General features: G+C 34.1%; 1 protein-coding gene across 5 annotated transcripts; it reads right to left on the reverse strand.

Moving 5' to 3' along the window:
* Window positions 1–628: 628 nt before the first annotated feature.
* On the reverse strand, window positions 629–11,818 carry LOC105344138 (major facilitator superfamily domain-containing protein 6). 5 transcript variants are annotated; one of them, XM_034470310.2, is made up of 7 exons: window positions 11,572–11,818; window positions 8,665–9,534; window positions 5,515–5,668; window positions 4,818–4,983; window positions 2,336–2,539; window positions 1,774–2,009; window positions 629–1,422 (listed from the first exon to the last, which is right to left on the reverse strand). In XM_034470310.2, exons 2-7 carry the CDS (start codon window positions 9,342–9,344, stop codon window positions 1,324–1,326), a joined length of 1,539 nt encoding a protein of 512 aa, XP_034326201.2. In that variant the 5' UTR covers window positions 9,345–9,534; window positions 11,572–11,818; the 3' UTR covers window positions 629–1,323. The 5 variants fall into 5 exon arrangements, with proteins under 5 accessions (XP_034326201.2, XP_034326207.2, XP_034326188.2 ...); XM_034470316.2 differs by having other exon boundaries at window positions 11,515–11,818; XM_034470297.2 differs by lacking the exon at window positions 11,572–11,818 and adding an exon at window positions 9,759–9,912.
* Between the last annotated feature and the right edge of the window lie 4,696 nt (window positions 11,819–16,514).

Consider the following 16,514-nt stretch of genomic DNA (forward strand, 5'->3'; position numbering starts at 1 on the left):
CGCAGAAAAATGATAAAATCCTGCAAGAATAAACCTTCTATGATATTTTAAACTGTGAAGTATTAAGTATATAGAAATAGAAAATTACAAGTTTAAAATCATTATTTGTTTACCAATTTTGAAAAGTCTGTAGAAACCGACCAGTTGTTAAAGCAATACTCAGTATAAGCTAATTTAAGGTGTAAGAATTTTCATATTATGATAATTTTGCTCGAAAAATAACCTTTTATGATAAATAAGCATAAAACAAACCATTGAATTTTATCAGAATAAAGATGGATGTTCTGTGTAGTGCAAAGACAATTACAAGATTGCGCTACTTTGAGAGCCTAAAAAAGGCTTCATCTACACACACATTATGACTAACAAACTTTAATAAACTATAATATACATTTATTGCATGATGATGAGGGAAATATGAATATTTATTCCCCCAAGAAAAATCATATTTCCCGACGGAAATATCATTTTTCTGGGGGAATAAATCTTCATATATCCCAAACAATCATGCAATAAAAGTTGTATTATACCGAACAACAAATGATTATACAACATACGCCGATTTTAATAATTTTTCGACTTGTCGAAATCAATAACGTCGAGATTTTTTTTTTTGGGGGGGGGGGGGTTTCTGATTGTCTATCTTTGTTTTCAAAAATTGGAATCAAATATAGTTAAATTAGTTTTTGTAGCATAAAGAGAATTTAAATGATTAAATATTTTTGATTTCATCATATTTGTCAACATCGTATGCTCATTTCATACCTTTGAAATGAAAAAAACCCGAGATTTCCGAAGAGGTGAGACATGATATTTATTCCCCGGGAGACACAACATTTTGTCGCCCGGTCACGTGATTGTCTATAACCAATCAGATGTCGCGTTATATAGAACAATCATATTGAGGTATAATAATATTTTTTGTCAATAAAGTCTCACATTACACTTTTGCAATAAAATTTTTGATACATGAAAATCTCAGATCTTTATTAATTTAATCTTGTGTACATATATCAGTCATTTTTAATTTGCTTTCTTGTTGCTAAATGGAAATTTGATTGCTACAATTAATGTAGAAAGCTCTGAATGAAACCACATCCCAAAATTTAACAGTCATATAAAAAAAGCATGTTTTTTTTTGGTAAATTGATAATAAATAAAAATTATATATACTGTATATAAAAATTTCCGACATTAAAATTGAAGCTCATATCTCTGACCAAAACATCTTAAACTGAATATTGGAGTGAAAAGCGACATTGTAGCATAGGGTATATTTGATAACATCCTACAGCATACATGTATGTACACAAACAGACGGTGTTAATGTAACTTATCCACGGGTATTTCATCTCCACTCTTTTTGGGGTTAAAAGATATGATTTCTTCGTATCCATCGGCATCAACATGGCCTTTGGTGAACTGAAATTGTTGGTAAACAAGAACGTTAACACGTTTCATAGTTTCATGACTGTTCAAATCAAACCCAATACAGATTATACATATAATGCAAAAAAAAATTTCCGAACATGTGAAAATATATACAATATATTTTGTCCTATCGGGATCGATCTTTAATGCATCAAAGCTGTATTGTATATCTTTTATTGTTTGTCGGAGATGATTTAGAAAATTACCGAAAGTAATGTTTGCCCTTCTCGTTTATAATTAGCCTTCATTGGATAATCCTAATTAAATTAAGTTAATCTTATATCCATTGTAACTGGTAATTACCACGAAAATTAAAGAATATATACATATATCAAAACTTGCCTTTTGTGCTATAAGAAATATGAATAAATTAACCGCTGATGCACAGGCAAATATCCAAAACGTCATGGGAGCCCCAAATTTTTGGACCAGGAATCCCCCGATCAAACTTCCGCATCCGGAACCCAGCCCCCAGTACACCCCGTGGAGTATGCCCTGCATGGTGGCCAGGTTGTCCGGGGGTACAACGGCGCACATATAGGCAGTCAGAGCGCTCCAAACCCCCGCAGACGTAAAACCTAATCAAATAAATAATATCAGCCGGAGTTAGCTCGTACCAAACTCTAAAAATATTATCATTGAATTTTAAATGCACGTACTGTGGACCATCCTTTTATCTGCGTGCTAGAAAATTTCGCGAAGTTTACGAGGACCAGTCAATCAATGCATTTTGTATTTGTTCAAGATGGCTAAAAAGGGCTTCATCGCAAAAATTGGTCGCAGTGAGCTGGTTTGCGACCGGTTAATTGTGAACTAAGGTCGTCGAAAATAAATATTGATTTACACTATCAAAAGTTTCTTCACAGAACAAAAAAAACCTGCTAAAGTAAGTATATATACCCACCTTGAAAAATCTCCACGGGCAAAACAAGCCAAGGATTTGTAACGGATGCAAAAACACAAAATCTAAATATATATCCCACCAACCCAACCGCCATGAGTGTGGCGTGGGAAAAATGTCTAAATATATAAAATATCCCAAAAAACATCACAGCCTCGGACGAACAGCTTATGACCGATCCAAGACCAACTAGGAATTGACTGGCTCCTGTAAAAAAGGAATTAAGAGGATGAACACAATCTTATCTTCTCGGGACTCTCCGGCATAGATCGGAAAAAGTCTTTTCGCTTGTTTCCGCAGTTGTCGTACAGGCCCGAGAAGGTGCAATTGGGGGTGAACACACTGTGAAGGAACGAGAGAGTGCAGATTTTGGTAGCTCTGTATGTCGAAGCGTTACCGGGTAGCCCTGCGCACGTTATTTAAAGGATAAACGCAGTTCAAAAATTATAATCACAAGATTCAATCACAAAATCTGTAAATGTGTTTTAAATATTGTAAAACAAAAATGTTAAATCGAAGTTTATAATTGGTGTCACTTGAAGAAGATAAGTTTGAAGAATGAAGAAATCATTCATAAATTGCAATCATGCATACGATTGAATAGAGCAATTAACTGATTTATACATGTATGTGTAATCACAAATCATCTCAAGAATTCGTTTAGTGCGATTTTGGTAAAAAATGTCATTACTCTATAGCGCGAATAATGACCAGACCACAAAGTAACTGTTGTGTAACCTGCAATCTGTTTCCGAAGCAACCCGGAACTAAAAAGCTCATTTCATCTGTTTGTGTATTTTAAAATGTCACATACACAATAATCCATCTCAAAATCATATCTTGAGGCAGTTGCTCAGCACTGATTATTGAAAATGTGATTTCAGATAACATTTCAACAGTTACTTCAATATTTAACAACAACTGTGTCTTCTTTTTTATTGCCATTTCACAAATCATTGCGTTCGCTGCTGTAGTAAGTTCTCGTGAAACATTTTATCTCTCGACCACTAAACTAGTTCTGTTTGGTGGTTGAAAAGACAAAATATCGTATACTAGTATTAATTGTCTAGATACACGAGAACTAGTACTGTATTATTGTCTTTTAATATCAAAACTCGTACATTACAGAAATATCGGTTGTAAAGGGAATGTAATGAAATAGGTCATTAAATCAAATTAATATGAAACTTATGTCAGTTTATTAGCAAAATGTATAAAATTGTTTTACGTGTTTTTTTTATATCCATTATATTAATATACGCTGAAACTGACTTCAACTGTACGCGTAACTACTAGTACAAGGGTTGATTCAAAAGTAATGTCACATTATGCACCGCGTTTCACACTGGCGCTGTATTGTATAAAATGATACATCAAAATGTTTCTCATCAAAATTCAAATTTGAAGTAAAATTTTGATCAAATTTCGTTGAACATTTAACAAATATTGATGTTTATTGCATGATATATACGTGACATCGCCGTGTCATGAATTTACGTCTTTTTTAAAGTTAGTATTCATGTAAAATAACATGTACTGGAATTGATATATCAACCTAAAACTGAGAGCAAGTGAATAGGTTACCCTTAACGTGGTTCCAGTATCTAATAAAACCATATGTCATGTGATTAAATGGCATATTTATTTATGTGATTTATTTATGTGATTAAATAAATTAAATAGACAGAAGATATACTACATGTATCTATTATAAAAGGAAAGTTAAAACTAGGTTTTACGTTATAAGCTACATGTATATCATAAAGCTACGTTCATGGCCTCGACAAACTGATCGCACATTAAATACTATCCAATATACTACCCTATCGATTAAAAAAGGGTAATTAGTTACTTTATGGGGAAAAATGTAAAAAAGAGCACCGTGGCCAAGAGTTCAAAATTACGAAATTCTACCAGAACGCCGAAGATCTTGAAATGACGTCGCTAGCGTGTAGCGATCATCCTTGCTTCACGCTCTACAAAATATTCTATCTTCAGAAATATTTATCATAATGCATTAATATTTTTAGATCTGAATTAAAATAGATAGATATCTCAAAGCACAAGTTTTTTACGCGGATTTTTTTTTTTACAATTTTATCGCATCTGTGACATTACTTTTGGATCAACTCTCGTACTTGTTCGCTCGCTCTGACAAATAAAGTCATGCATAAAAAATTGTACTCTTCCGTTCCTATACACTTTGAACATGGGTTTTTATATCATATTATGCAAAAATCAGAAGATTGTAGAATGCTTTGATAAACAGAGTATTTTAAAATCTACAGAATAGCTTCCCATTATCTTTTTTAAAACGCATTTTTAAAAATCTAAATACTCAAGAATGATGAAAAACATTCGATAAATCGTCCAGCTTTCTATCACAGTAGCTTGCGAATTGATACATGTTTATCGCGCATGTTCATCATTTTTATAAATGTGACTTTGGCATTAAGAGGACATACCGTGAAATATGTCACGTTACCTAGATTTTCTAGATGCCAATACAGGAACCCCCATATAACACCATTGGAGACGCCCATGAAGAAGGCGACAAACAGCCACGAGGCGTAGTGGGGAGAACAGAACAGCTTGAATGTCCCCATCACGGCCGGGATTGGCTTTCCATTGGTTTTATCCTCCTCTTGTTTCTGTGAAGTATAATACATGAAGTATATGTTAATTCTGTACTACTAGAGGAAATTTCATAAAATATTGAGAAAAAAATTTATTCAATATGCATTTTTACCGATTATAGTGTAACACAATTGTGCAGCGAATTGTTTTCGTTACAATCAAAATCAAATTTATCGCTCGTTTAATGGCGAATACAAATGTACTTAAAAAATTATCTTTGGATGCTCGATTCGTCGAAATTTGGAAATGTAACTTTTAGTTTTTATTAAATTAGAATAGTCAAACAAGAGTCTGGCTCGGAGGCTGCATGAAAATTTCAATTCGATTCATCTACACGAAAGCAAGTTAATTGTACATTTTAAAAGTTTTACTCAAAATTATAGTTATCAAACATCTATTATCTAAGCATTAACCTAAGAAGATGGTGTTACACACTCAATCTGCAATTTTTTTTTCAAGAGCAATTCTAGCGTATACAATGATGACATATATTCTGTACAAGTACTGTTTAAGCAATACCAATATAGTTGTAAACAACCACTCACGGGGAACTTATACAACAGTGCAGCGATCATTGTGAAGACCATGGAGCCAGCGAAGAAGTAGAAACATATCCTGTAGTCACTCATTCGAATGCTGACCCCACAGATTACAACGGTGTACCTCTCTAGGGCCACCACACCCCCTGCCAGGATGGAGCTGCAAACACAAACAGTGGACTCGAATCTAGTTGCAATAATATCCCCACCCCCTTTTTCGGAAAGATAAAAAAAAAATATCGGAAAGGGCTACTTTATTTCGGCTATTACATCAGTATATTAACTTTGAATATCCACTTGATCAGGCTTGGTGGGTTTTTATGCCGTCATATGTATAAAATAACAAGTGAATTATGTATCTTATAAGTGAAAAAGGCTAAGTGATTGGTAAGCTTTTATAATGATAAATCTCATTAGGAGACATTTTTTTAGAATTCCATATTTTGACAAAATGCACAAAAAATGAATTTTTAAATCAACTGCTGCATGAATCATATCATTTAGATGAAGCTCCAACTTAGGATATACCGGTATGTTATGTTATGAAAAAATTTGCTTTTCATATTTAATTGTTAGATTACATTGAATTCTTCAGCTCATGTTGACCCTTCTGCTTTTAAAACACTTCTACTTTTTATACATGTATGAACTTATTCAATAATAAAACCCCCTCCACGGATTCTCCCACAAATACACAAAACGCTGAAAACTCTGGTTTTAATAATCAGGAGGATCTAATTCGCTTTCAATTCGATAAGGAGAGGTTGCTAATTATTGTTAAAACATCTGTATCTATCAAACAGAAATATCAATTCTGTGAATGCAACTGTGAACCACATAAAAGGAATCACCATCAAAATGGCTGATATTGCCTGTGAGCAGTTATTAGTATTCAATTAATGTACCAAACACATGCTGTCTCGACAATATTTACGGACATTTCCAGCAGACAAATATAACTTCGACCGAATGGTCCTAATTATGAGGCATTCACGACAGAATCCCATTTAGACTTTTAGAGAAATACTTTCAAATGATGATTGTTAATTTCTTATATCACACAAAAAAGGAACACGAAAGCAGCGCTTCCTAGTCGGTTCATGCACGTAATGCCACGTATATATAGCACTGTTACAACGTACTAGCACGTGATGAGTTACAATCGAGAGATCCAAGGTTCAGCAAAACGTTAGCCCACGTATTGCTTTATATCAACTGTTCATGTATTTCAAAAAAAAAAATTAAATAAATCTTTGATGAATAATACTTCAACAAAGCGTTGACTTTTCTTGGACAAAATTTTGTAATATGGAGTCTGAAGAAATATTAGCACAGACTAACAACTACCGTAATTTTGCTTCAAAAGGAGCTTCTAAACACAAATATGAAGAACAACTGTTTATAAAACCGACCTTCTTCTGTCACTAAATTAGATGTCGGTGAAGAACAATTTGACAATAAGTTTTCAGCGCAAAAATTGCAGCTTGTATTGCTTTCATTACGCATGAATAGCTATACATATGTAAAGAGAACCATTGTACAAGTAATGCCGAGTGAACCATGCGTTTAACTGTATGGATATTAAGCATATCTAACACATGATAGCAAATGGCAAGCGCATTATCAATGCCTCTTTTTGCTTAAGATATAAACTACAGACCTAATAATAACCTTTTCAAACCCTTTTAATCATCATTATTTTCATTTGCAAATCCTTAATAGGAACAAAAAATAACAACCCTTTTCCCCGATTACAGTTTCACTTTTTATTTGAAATAAATGACGACCACATGCAAACTATAGATATAGTTTTTATATACTTATTTACTTCTTAGATTGCTTAATTATAATGCTAACCTCTGCACGTTCATGTGTAATGCTGTTGACGGGTTCATAAAGAAGTGAAATTCAACTTTTGTTGTCAAAATTTTTTATATGTTAAAAAAAATAGTAAAAATCAATTCTTAGTTGTTATCAAACGTAGCCAGACATAGTCACCGATTTTCTTCATATTTTATGAAGGAATTTGATAAACACAATATATTTCATGTTTTCTATTAGTCTATACAATGTTTTCTAATAGTCTATACAATGCTTTCTATTAGTCTATACAATAATGATTTATCTTTATCTTTATCTTGTTTTGCTATATGTTTTTCTCTTGACGGTATCACTAGAGGTTTTAAACAAGCAGATAACATCATAATGCATTAGATCTTCATGAACGAAATCAATAGATACAAATAAAGCAACAGCTTCTTTTATCGTTTACCATAAAGAAATAAAAATAGATAAAACTGGAGATAATAGATTTATGTTCAAATAGTAAAAGGTTCCATTTATTCTAATTGAATGCTGTTCTATGCTAATTAACCTGAGTTTATGCTATAAGTACATATGAGTGTCATAGGGCTCTATCTTTTACTTTAAATTAATAGAAATAGGAGACATAATTATAGTATAATCATGAACGTTAGCTGTTAACTAGTATTACGTTCCTAGCAAGGAAATGCAAGCAATTATCTTAAAAAATTACACTAAAACGGAAAAAAATAGAATCGTTTAAGTTTCACAGCAAACATAACACAAACTTGGCAATTTTTAATAAGCTTACTAAGGTTTTAAAACTCTATATATAAGGAATAAGGAATCATTCTTTGAGTATTATGAGGTGATAATTTTGGTCGGGGCGTGATCAAATCCAATAAAGCCCGAAGGGCTTAATGATAGATTTGATCACGCTGACCAAAATTATCACCTCATAATATTCAAAGTATGATTCCTTATTACTTATATTTACTGTATATGATTTTAAACCATCGTACGATTAAATATTTAAATATAGATAAGCAAACCCCGCTGGCGCATCAATTTGGCTTTATGAGTTATATAGTACACAATCGATACGTAGTGTTATCACAGGCAAAGACACTGGAAAATGTAATTATACATGTATATTGATATATTTAATTTGACCATAGAAGATTTAATTTTTTCTTTTATAGAAACGGGATCTTTGTTTTTGTAATAAGCCCTATAGTATATTGAGAACACAAGGTGTTATTATAATACTTTCGGCCTTATGGTGAACTTCAATTACAGAAACAAGAGACTTTACCATATACATGTTAGGCATAAAAAAACCCGTTTACTCACAGCGCTCCAAAACCCAGAGAACCCCAGCTTCTTTGGCAGCCATATTTGTCCATATTTTCTCGACCAAGGTGCTCCAGGCAGCCTGAATCGGCCAAGGATGATGTGGGAGACTGTACTAATTCTCCAAAAACAATCAACACAAAGACAATTATAAATGCTCTGTGTAAATCTTCTTCGTCAAACATCCAATCTCTGTTTTTTAGAAGTTTGGAATAGGAATCGGGTAAAGCCTCCTCAATGGTTAGCACACGGTTTCTTGCAACAGGCATGTTTTCGGATCGGTTAAGTCCAACACTTTGACATTTGTCTTCAACTTTTCGAGGTGGTGTAACAAACCCTATACCCATGATAAAGGCTACCCACCCCACTGTACTGATTACCAGGAGATATTTACGCATGCGCCACCTGTCCGCACATGATCCCCATAAAGGTCCACTACAGAAACCCAAAATGGGCCTCACCCCAGCGAATAAGCCTATCTCCCGAGGGCTAAACCCTAGCTGCTTCAGATACAACGACATAAATGGAAACACAGCTCCTATAGCACCAAAGAATGCAAAGTAAAACAATTTAAAAGGTAGAAGATCAGGCTCAAAAGTGCAGCACGATCTCTTCGCTGTAGAAGAGCCCTGAGCGGGGTTTGCCTTCTTCGACACAACTGTTTCTCTTTCCTCTTCCATATCGAATTTGAATTTTTAAAAACACAGTTTTTACTCGGCAGGAAAGTAGTTCCTACTCCCGAAAGGAATATTTCTCTGGATCATCTCTTCTGTGCACCTGCGACAGCAATGTTCTCTAAGGTCCCCCAAGAGCTAACATTTACGGCGACACTCTCAAAATCAAATCTCGTCCATCAGTGAGCGTCATCCCCTACAATTAGGATCAAAAATGCAATAAGTCGCATATCTCACACAATATTGTTATTATCGGAAACAACCAACGAACAGCTCAGATTGAATTATAGGTATTATCCTCAAAATAGACCGATTATTTACGAGCGTAAATCCCATTATTCAAATGTGAAGCTTGAAAGTTTACGCGAACCATGCAATTCCAAAGAAAAAAACTTAAACCAATCCTGAATTCATCATTACACTTTTCGATGGTTAGACTCTTTGGCAATACACAGTTTAGCTTTCAATCTCTGCATCACAGTTGACCGCTACCGGATCTCGACAATAATATTGCAAATAGCAAATCACAGCAACCTTTCCATCAATATGTCACACACACACACACAGAGCCTATTTAATATTAAGTATCCGTATTTAGTATTCAATCTAGCGAAACAGATGTGCAAGGTTTTAACATGCAATGTGTGACAACATATGATGTCAATAAGTCCCTGTCCAGATTAAGTGGACGTTGATTTTTCATTTCTTTGCCAGGGATTACATAATTACAAATCTGCGAAATCGTTATACAAAATATATTTTATTTTGTAAATTTGGGGAGTTTACAAGTGTTCTCAGAGAAATATCTAAAACTAGCAATATTTCAGAAATGTGTTAACATGTTCTCTCGGTCACATTAGAATTGAATAATCTCAACTACCACCTTAAAACTTTTATTTCTTCTAGAACATCATGGTTTTCTTTAAAACATAAAAACCATGCTGATTTCCTCGAATCTACTTACTTATAACCCAGAGTTATAGATCATAGTTAGATACGTAACATTGAATTGCCCTTATTGGAATTCAATCACGGGACTAAATGTGTTTGTGAATAAATTATTGAATAATTAGAATCCGCACAATTCACGTAGACTTAGTAGAAAATAAAATATCAAGACAAACGGTACAATTGCACAAAAAAATGGATTTCAAACGGGGGGGGGGGGGGGGGGCTGGTTCCGCCTTTGATGTGTTCCGAGCTGAAACCTGCATTGCCTTTTTGGATTTTTTTTTAATGTATATTCAACGTAATACATACATATAGGAGAAAATGTAGTTTCATACGATAAGCTGCAAAAAGCATGCTGATTATAACATGGATTTAATGCATTCTATATCCAAATTAACTTATATGATTAATTTGTTACCTGGAAAAAAAATCTTTTAAACTTTGCATTTACTATTCAATGTGTGACAGCATGGGGGAATGAAAAAAAAAATAAAATAAAACATATTAAGGTGAAACAATACACTTTCTTGTAATGTCTTGTAAAAATATTGAATACCAGTACTCAAAATCACTAGCTCGTCGTCAGAAGCGGAGAGCGGAGGCATCTTTGGTGTTTGTATTTATATTTTTATCTATGTATGTTTTTAATGTTCTGGTTGGGTTTTTTAAGCGGGGGTGGTTCATAGCAGACGTTTTTGCTATCGTCAGTTTTTTTTCCTACACGAGTTATTGGTCTTATTACATGTATATACACATATTAAACAAAGAATATTTCGAGTCGCCACTCAAATTATTTGAGAACATAGCGTACATATTTTTTTTACAGAGAAAAAGCCCCTTACTGTGATTGTTCATAGAATCTTTAAATTTATTATGTTCTTGGGTGTAATAAACTTTAAGTTTAGTGATCTACTCAAATGAAAAATCAGATCTGTGTGATTGTCAAATTATAGCTTTTGTAATGAACTTCCATTAATTAATATATTAAAAATGATTGAAGTTACTTCGATTCTCAAGAGAAATTTCAACGTTAGATGTAAAGTCAACTGAAAAACTTGTTTAACATGGAAAAACAAATTTAGAATCAATATATCGGTCAAGTTCGATTAAAATACAAAACGAGAGAGAGAGAGAGAGAGAGAGAGAGAGAGAGAGAGAGAGAGAGAGAGAGAGAGAGATTTCTATCTCACAACTTTCTAAGTACACTTTTTGCGACCAGACATACCTTCAATGATATTTCCTTTAATCATCTCAGCCAGGAAACAAGTTATGTAAGACTTACCTCATGGATAGTTATATTAAAACTAAAACATCTTGTGATTCCAAAATAAACCACAACCAATGTTGTCATGTGCTTTCCATTTGTCCTTGCTTTTAAAGTTTAGATAAGGCAGGGCTTCAAATGATGAAATAAGTCAGTGAACCGCGACAAACACTGAAACTCTGGATCTATTCGACCGTACGGTATTAGATTTGTATTTATAGAAGCCCTCGGCACATGATGACACAGGCAGTAAGATTGGTGATATTCTCCTTCACTCTGTCCTAAAATAAAATAATTATGCTCTTAATATGTATTATCATAAGGCGAAAAGAAAACAGAAAACACAGACTACGGAATGCTGCTCGTTTAAACAATCATTCATTTTATAGAAAGACAATCCTTTTATGATTTTTAAACATATCACTTACATCTGAAAAACGAAAAACCTACATAAACTAGTAAATTTATATTGTTAGTTCTATATAAAATTACTTACAATAGATATATACTGGATTCCATTTTTCACTTGATGTTACTTTGTACCAACGAGCAGTAGAGTGACTTTAAAGGGGCATGGTCACGGTTTCGGTCAAATTTTATTTTTCTGTTTTTATTATTTAAAATGCTTTAGGAATGCATTTCTAATGATCAAATAAAATTTGAGAGTCATTCGTGGAGTTATAAGCAAGATACAGAGCTCATAATTCTTTGTCATGTAAACAAGACTCGTGCCCTGTTTTTGTTTACATAGGTTCAATATACCAGTAAAAAATCTTTTTCAAGCTGATTTGTCTATCTATTTATTCATTTAAGCATAAATAAACAGTTACTAACGATTAACACATTCATTTGAGGTTTCACTTCAACATTCAAAATGTAAACAAAAGCTTTGTTTATATAGCGAAGAATTGTAAGCTCTGTAACTCGCTTATAACTCATCAAATGACTCTCAAATTTTGGTTGCCTATTAAAAATGCCTTACTGAAGCATTGTAAACATTAAAATCGAAAAAATGATTTTTGACTAAAATCGTTACAATGCCCCTTTAAGCCATGTCGCGTGACTTCGAAAAAAAACCAACAACACACAGACCCACACCCTGTCCTAATAGCACACACATAATTCCAAAAGTTACTAGCTTTGCGTGAGTTGAGGCAAAATTATTTGTTATAAGTTGTTTGGCGAAATCAACACACATTGCACAAATAACTAAAAAAATGCAAACGTTGTAATTAACAAACATTTTCAAAACTGTAAACATTTTGACATAGACCTTGCTCATTTTAACCTAGTTTACAATGGTACCGAATACAGATTTGGTTATATATAAAACTGTGATAGCTAAACAGCCACGGGTGAAATACGTCACCTTTTTCCGCCCTAAAGTTATTTTAAAAATCTTTCAATTACATGTACTTGAAAATTAGATATTCAGAATTTTTAAAATTCATAAGCCTAATAGACAGGTCAAAGCTCTTGAAGAGTGAAATGTTTATTTTTTTTTCACCAATTATAGTCGAAATTCTTCTTTCATGGATAAGAGGCAGGGGCAAGTACTGTGTTACTGTGAAAACGTGTACACCGTACCATGAAATTTTACAATAACCACTAGACTTTGACCCGTGTGTGCACGGGTTGACATTGAATATCGGACATTTACAAAATAGGTACATCGACACACCTTATCTGAGCTGATTGACATTTATAATGCTATTAATTTCACTACACTTTCCTTTGTTTGAATAATCTAACTGTGTCTCGGGAAAGGCCCTCACTACAGTTAGAATGCTTCCCTTATACCCGTAATGTAGCAGAAAATTGCAGAATCGTTCCGGAACGATTAAAAAATCACAACAAACCTATTTGAGACTGCAAATACCTTTCAACTAAAAATTTAAATCCATAGAATGGAAGAATTCAACACCTTTTCACCAACGTAAAGGTATTTTCTTTGTAAAACTGGGTCCGTAGGAGGACGTTATTCATTTTTACCGTACGATAAAACATATTCTATCTTCACTCTCCTATTAAATATAATGTTACTTTTTTGCATGTAATCAAATATTTTTGTCAGTATATACTTAGTTGAAATATGTATTTGTTATTTTATACTTTCTCTCATAAGAAATTATTAATATATATGAACAGAATATACAGCAAAAGTCCAATGAAAATTTCATGTATTTGTGCAGATGTGATGTTGTGAAAACATAAACGAAAGATCCCGTTAGCGTGAATGTATTGCGCAAGCGCAAGATTGTAAAATCCAAAAAATCCAAGTGATTTCCGGGATTTTTTGAGGAATTTTCGTAGATTATTAATTAGCGAAGCATAACTGAGAAAAAATAAAAACAAATTGGTAATCTTCAAGTACCAATGATGTTTAAAATATATAAAACAAATGACAGTATTCTTCCGATTTCTCGGTCTTAAAGACCAAAAAGTCGAGTCTATTATTTTAATATAGTAGTATAGATTGTTCGATAAAATCTATTCTCACTCAGGTGTTTATATACCCAGTTGCATTACTGAATCTTATTAGACTTGTAGCTAATTAAATTTTAGGGTAAACGAGTCTCCACATCATCACCTCTTCCTGTGCCGCAGAGCTGGCCTTTAGCAAAACATGAGAGAATGCTGAAAGAAAATAAACACAACCCCACGATGCAGTCGCCTGATCATAACCTCACATAGCACACCGTCGCGTTTTCACAACATAACACAACAAGCCGTTGCGCTTACACAACGACATACAACTCACTGTTGCATTATTACAACCTAACACAACACGAGATTGCGCTCAAATTTCCCATGGAACCACGGTTCTCTAACTAGCAAATGTTCTGACACAGCCTCACACAACATGCTGTCGCCCTAACACAACATCACACAATACGCTGTCGCACTTACAGCATCTTACAACACGTTGGCGCACTAACACAACATCTTTCAACACGTTTGGCGCATTAACACTATATATATAATGTCTGTTTGGGAGGGTAACAGTTGAAATTGACACCCCGAGGAAACCATTGTTAACCGACGCGAGGCGGAGGTTGACAATGATTTTTGAGGGATGTCAATTTCAACTGTTACCCTCCCAAACAGGCACTATTTATTTTATTATACTGAATGTCTTAATTTTAGAGAATTTTTATATTGCTTTTATATAGAAATGACGTGAATTCTACGGCGAACCGTACGCGCATAATTTACGCGCATGTAACAATTCGTTGTGTTACCCGTTGCTAAGTGTGTTGCTAACGCTGAGGGTAATAGAACGGATTATCACCTGCGTCTAAAACAATCAGATTTCAGTATTTAACATGAAAGTATAATAAAACATCTTACCACACGTTTGCGCACTAACACAACATCACTCAACATGCTGTCGAACTAACACAACATCACAAAACACGTACACTGTCACACTGACACAACATCTTACAACACGCTGTCGCACTAACACAACATCACACAACACGCTGTCGCACTAACACAACATCACACAACACGCGTCGCACTGACACAACATCTTACAACACGCTGTCGCACTAACACAACATCACACAACACGCTGTCGCACTAACACAACATCACACAACACGCTGTCGCACTAACACAACATCACACAACACGCGTCGCACTAACACAACAACACACAACACGCTGTCGCACTAACACAACATCATACAACATGCTGTCGCACTAACACAACATCACACAACACGCTGTCGCGCTAACACAACATCACACAACGCGCTGTCGCAGTAACACAACATCACACAACGCACTGTCGCACTAACACAATATCACACAACATGCTGTCGCACTTACACAACATCACACAACGCGCTGTCGCACTAACACAACATCACACAACATGCTGTCGCACTAACACAACATTACATAACACGTTGGCTTACTAACACAACATCACACAACACGTACTACCACAACATCACACAACACGCTGTCTAACACAACATCACACAACACGCTGTTGCTCTAACACAACATAACACAACACGCTTTCGCACTAACACAACATAATACAACACGCTGTCGCAGTGTTCACAATTGTAAACACAGTCACAAAACACGCTGGAAATCGCAATGTCGCATAACATGTGCACGTCGGCCTCGCATTGCATTGCATTGATAAAACTATTCAAAATGTGAATACGCAGTCACTGTAAAAGTTGTGTATTAAATGTGTTAGCACGGCGGCGGAACGGTGAAGGCATAACGATTATTCACTGCTCGCGGTTGTGCTTTTGTCAATAACTTGATCTGGGCACCTTTTTTCATAAACACAGAAGACACCCTTTTTTTTAATATATACATGTTTTTTTTATCTTCTTAAAGAATTAAAAATAATTCAAATAAAACAAACAAAATGGATGATGGATTTCAAAAAAAATAATTAATTTACAATATTATTATGATGAATTTTATTTAAAAAAAAAATCAAACTTTAACTTAATAGGGTATCATCATTAATGATCAAAGATTGCGTTTTGATGGTTGTGACACATTGTATATTGCTCACCGCTCGATATGCCCGTCAATCCAAAAACCTTTATAATATCTAATAATTGCCGTAAATAGTCTAAATATTGCCTTTGATTTTTGAAGACACTTTTCTCAGACTTTTATTAAGAAATATATTTATTTGGCAATTGTATTCCTACAATTTGGTTCTACACACGCTTTACAGTCTCTAAATGGTTGGCAGGCCGCCATTGACAATCAAACTTAAAACACTTTTAAACATTTTATAATAAATTGTACAAGAAAAAAAAAACCAATTAAACAGGAATGAAAGCTTGATAGTTTTTTCACGTTGTCAGGCGTATTGCAAAAATCCTAGCGTTGGTCGTGCTCACTAGCGATCTGTCGTCATGTGATTAAATTGTATTGATCAGAAAACCCTGACAAATCTAATACAAATTCCCTTA

The sequence above is a fragment of the Magallana gigas genome, chromosome 5 (assembly GCF_963853765.1).
Source record: "Magallana gigas chromosome 5, xbMagGiga1.1, whole genome shotgun sequence".
Classification (NCBI taxonomy): Eukaryota; Metazoa; Mollusca; class Bivalvia; order Ostreida; family Ostreidae; genus Magallana; species Magallana gigas.